We start from the raw sequence: 4778 nt of genomic DNA, 5'->3' as shown, positions 1-4778 counted from the left end.
ACATAGATGTTACTTAAAAATAGAAGAGATTATATAAAAAGAAGCCAACAGAGGAAACTGAAGTTGTCGGTGAAATTGCTTAACACCACTTCCCTGGTTTCCTACCCAAGTTGAAAAGAATGTACTTTAAGAAAGGAATGAGGATAAGAAGAAAACAAGTCCTACCATTTGCAACAACATGGATGGAGCTAGAGGGTATTATTCTCAGTGAAAAAAGCCATGGGGAGAAAGACAAGTACCAAATTATTTCCCTCATTTGTGGAGGTAACAACAAAGTAAAAACTGAAGGAACAAAACAGCAGCAGACTCACAGAACCCAAGAATGGTCTAACAGTTACCAAAGGGAAAGGGACTGGAGAGGATGGGTGGGAAGGGAGGGATAAGGGGAAAAAGGGGCATTATGATTAGCACACATAATGTGGGAGGTGGGGGAGCAAAGGGAAGACAGTATAGCACAGAGAAGACAAGTAGTGATGACTCTAGCATCTTACTACGCTGATGGACAGTTACTGTAATGGAGTATGTGGTGGGGACTTGCTAATAGGGGGAATGTAGTAACCACAATATTGCTCATGTGAAACCTGAGCCTAAGATTGTATGTCAATGATACCTTAAAAAAAAAGGAATGAAGTGTGACTGCTGGTTTGGCAACATGGAGCTCACTGACCTTGAAGGACAGTTTTGGTGGAGATGGCAGCTGTTCAGAGGGGTTCAGGTGAGAAGGGAGGGACTAACTACAAGAGTCAATTTAGAATTTTCTCAAAGGGAAGCAGAAATTGGACAGGTAGTGGTCAATGTAGATTAAGGGAGGGCTTTTTTTTTAAGAATGGCATAGTATGTCTGCATGGTAACAAAAGCACCTCAAAGGGGAAGATGGCAATGCAGGAAAAAATGAATTTTACAAACACAAAGTCCTAGAACAAAAGGATGATGGGAATCAAAGCACCAAAAGAGGAGTTGGCATTTGATAACTGTGTTGACCATATCTGACTGTGGAAAACAATGTGTAAAGAAAGGTTTGGCTATTAGACCTTTCCAAAACGCCTGTTCCACGCCTCTTCCCTCTACCCATTGTTACTCTCCCGTCCTGCTGAGGACCTTGGATCATACGTCCCTGAGAAAACAGTAGTAATGAAACAGGAACTCAACCGCTCCACCCCTTACCTACTGTTTCCCTGCCCATTACAATGTATATTTTTTACTTCAGCATTGCTCGCTACCAAGACCACGACCCAACGGCCTGTAAACACAAAAGAAAAGCGAAGCAAGGCAGGAATCTGGTTTCAATAGACAGAAAGCAGCTAGATTAAGAAGGCAAAGGGTAATACCATATACAACAGCTGCTGCCGCCAGCCTTAGGCCGCTAAATTAGACCCGCAACTATTTTAGGGTAGGGTAGTAAACAGCAGACTTGAGCCAACGGCGGACGTGGGGTTTCCCTAGTGGCTGGAGCCGTCTTCTCTCGCCCCGAGCGCTATCCCGCAGAGAACTCAGCAGTAAGAGCGGGAAGTCACGAGGTAGAGACGGTCCGCCACACTGCGCACGCCCATAACGCAGCTTGGCCCAGGTGACCGGAAGAAACGGCCAGACCAAAATGGCTGCAGAGTAGGGGGGCGGGCAGTGCGGCCGCCGGCGGTACCTGCAGCGCTAGAGCCATGGAGCGGGTTCTACCTGTGTTGCTGGTGCCAGTTCCCGCCGAGGCAACGGGGCAGCTGGGATCCCGGGCGCAACTGCACAGAGAGCAGGAAATTCTGGGGAGCCTGACGGCTGCAGGCAGCCTTCAAGTGCTTTCCTTGACGCCGGGCGGCCGGGGCGGAGCGGGCTGCTGCCTCCAGGGCCCCTTTCAGCAGTAAGTGCTGCGGGGGGACGGGCCAGCTTCGGGGGATCTGGAGCTTTAGCTCATCCGGCCCCCGTACCTTCCTCCTGGTGGGGAAGTAGCCGGGAGGGAATGACAGCCGCGGGCCGCGCCTCAGAGGCGAGCCCCGCGCCCTCCCGGACCCCTGCTCTCACTTATCTGCGTCCCGGCCCTTTGCTTCCGGGTTCCGGGTGGGCGGAGACGGCCTTCGGCTCCTCAGCCGCCGCGAGACCGGCCTAGGTCCCAGTTCTGGCGCTGGTTCTTTTTTTATTCATTCAACACAGGTTGACTAATCGTCACTGTGCCGTGCACCTTGCCCATTTTCTTATTTCAGTAGAATCCGTTAAAGATGTCAGCTGGGCATCATCTTTAATTTGTATGAATCACCCTGATATCTTCCTTGTCCATGAAACAAATAGCAATTTCCTTCACATGGGCTTTTTCTTGCCCCTTCTGCCATCAAGGACAGAACCTAGTTTGCCCACTCATTTATTCAGTCAACAAATATTTCACGTGCTTACTGTTACCTGGCAACAGTCCCTGAAGAGTTAAACGAGACAACTCTTACATGTGAGGCTTGAGATTTGGGAAGACAGAAAAGGTCATAATTATAATCATGAATTACTTCCCCTCCCAGTAACTCTCGGTCCAGGACACAGTTTACGTCATTAAATTTAGGAGTGCCCTATGAGTCTGACTGGGTTCTTTTTAAAAATAGAAAACATTTGGAAACGATCTTCTCTTTAAGACTTAGAGTGAGTCAAAAGGTGCCTTTCCATAGAAGCTCCAGTCCTATAGCAGTGCCTCATAGTCGAGATTCATTTGTTAAATTTCTGAATGCTTTAACCTGTTTTGTGTTTGTCTTCTTCATTCCTGATCTTTAGTTGCTAGTAAGAGAAATCTCTTCCTAGGGGAAGTTAATGTATTCAACGGTATTAAGTCCTTATGAACACAGCCCTGTAAATAAAGGAATGAGGCAGAAAAGAAGCAGAACTCTTGAGGTGTTTGAGAACTTAACGGAAGACAAGACACGGATGAAATAATGGGGGACGTTCATAAGCTGCTGGATGAAATTAGTTAGAAGGGAGGAGGATCAAGAAGGGTTCTTTTTTGTTTGTTTAAATTGAATTTTAGTTCAATTACTCCACGGAGTAAAAATAAGGACACGTTTACAGTATTCAGGGTTTACTTCCTACTTTTCCCAAAGTACATGTATTTCTTTTTATATCGTTGAAATCACTGTATATTCTGCATTCTATTTTCCTTGAAAATTTTCTGTCTTTCCAGGAAGGACTGTAATCCATGTGCTAATGATAATGTCGCCGTATTCTGCCTTTTAAATGCATCTTAATTTGTCTAACCATTACCATATTAAATATGTAGATTATTGTCTGCATTTTCAATGTAAACAGGAATTGGGGGTGTTCATGAAAAATCATAAGTCTAGGTATAAAGGTAGAAATATAAAATATGTCTTTTCCTCCAATAAGGACATAAGTACAACCAAATTAAAATTTTTTAGATATAAAACTAATGTAGGAAAAGGTTTTCTCTTTCTTTTTTTAATTTTTTAATTCAATTCTAAAATAGAATCCTAACTGGTTTGGTTTTTTATCCATTTATTTATTTATCATTAATCTACAATTACATGGGTAACATTATGTTAAGTACACTCCCCGCATCACCAATGTTTTTTTTGAAGAACATTATGTTTACTAGGCTCTCCACTACCCCAAGTCCCCCCAACAAAACCCATTACAGTCACTGTCCATCAGCAAAGTAAGATGTTGTAGAATCACTACTTGTCTTCTCTGTGTTACACAGCCCTCCCCTTTCCCCCACCCACCACATTATACATGCTGATCATAATACCCCCTTTCTTCTTCCCTGCCTGTATCCCTCCCTACCCTCCCATTCTCCTCAGTCTCTTTCCCTTTGGTAACTGTTAGTTCATTCTTGGGTTCTGTGATACTGCTGCTGTTTTGTTCCTTCAGTTTTTCCTTTGTTCTTATACTCCACAGATGAGTGAAAACATTTGGTATTTGTCTTTATCTGCTTGGCTTATTTCACTGAGCATAATACCCTCTAGTTCCATCCATGTTGTTGCAAATGGTAGGATTTGTTTTTTTCTTATGGCTGAATAATATTCCATTGTGTATATGTGCCACATCTTCTTTATCCATTCATCTACTGATGGACACTTATGTTGCATCCATTTCTTGGCTATTGTAAATAGTACTACGTTAAACATAGGGGTGCATCTGCCTTTTTCGAACTGGAGTGCTGCATTCTTAGGGTAAATTCCTAGAAGTGGAATTCCTGGGTCAAATGGTAAGTCTATGTTGAGCATTTGAGGTACCTCCATACTGCTTTCCACAGTCATTGAACTAATTTACATCTCCACCAGCAGTGTAGGAGGGTTCCCCTTTCTCCACAACCTTGCCAACATTTGTTGTTGTTTGTCTTTTGAATGGTAGCCATCCTTACTTGTGTGAGGTGATATCTCATTGTGGTTTTAATTTGCATTTCTCTGATAACTAACGATGTGGAGCATTTTTTCATGTGTCTGTTGGCAATCTGAATTTCTTCTTTGGAGAACTGTCTGTTCAGCTCCTCTGCCCATTTTTTAATTGGATTATTTGCTTTCTGTTTGTCGAGGTGCATGAGCTCTTTATATATTTTGGATGTCAGGCCTTTATCGGATCTGTCATTTACGAATATATTCTCCCATACTGTAGGGTAACTTTTTGTTCTGTTGATGGTGTCCTTTGCTGTACAGAAGCTTTTCAGCTTGATAGAGTCCCACTTGTTCATTTTTGCTTTTGTTTCCCTTGCCTGGGGAGATATGTTCATGAAGAAGTCACTAATGTTCATGTCCAAGAGATTTTTGCCTATGTTTTTTTCTAAGAGTTTTATGGTTTCA

The 4778-nt window shown here is 43.3% G+C and overlaps 1 protein-coding gene across 7 annotated transcripts in view; it reads left to right on the top strand.

Annotated features, from left to right (window-relative positions):
* The first annotated feature begins 1556 nt into the window (after positions 1-1556).
* SPG11 (SPG11 vesicle trafficking associated, spatacsin) overlaps positions 1557-4778 on the top strand; it is a 115660-nt gene continuing 112438 nt past the window's right edge. For 5 of the 7 annotated variants that reach the window (XM_073211739.1, XM_073211736.1, XM_073211734.1 and 2 more), the window contains exon 1: positions 1557-1849. In XM_073211739.1, coding sequence (XP_073067840.1) covers positions 1656-1849 — 194 coding nt within the window. In that variant the 5' untranslated portion in view covers positions 1557-1655. The remainder of the gene's footprint in view (positions 1850-4778) is intronic. The other 2 variants (XM_037022176.2, XM_073211737.1) reach the window with 2 other exon arrangements.

Source organism: Manis javanica, chromosome 8 (assembly GCF_040802235.1).
Source record: "Manis javanica isolate MJ-LG chromosome 8, MJ_LKY, whole genome shotgun sequence".
Taxonomy (NCBI): Eukaryota; Metazoa; Chordata; class Mammalia; order Pholidota; family Manidae; genus Manis; species Manis javanica.
The sequence above is the reverse complement of the archived record's forward strand: the minus strand, read 5'-3'. Positions and strand labels throughout refer to the sequence as shown.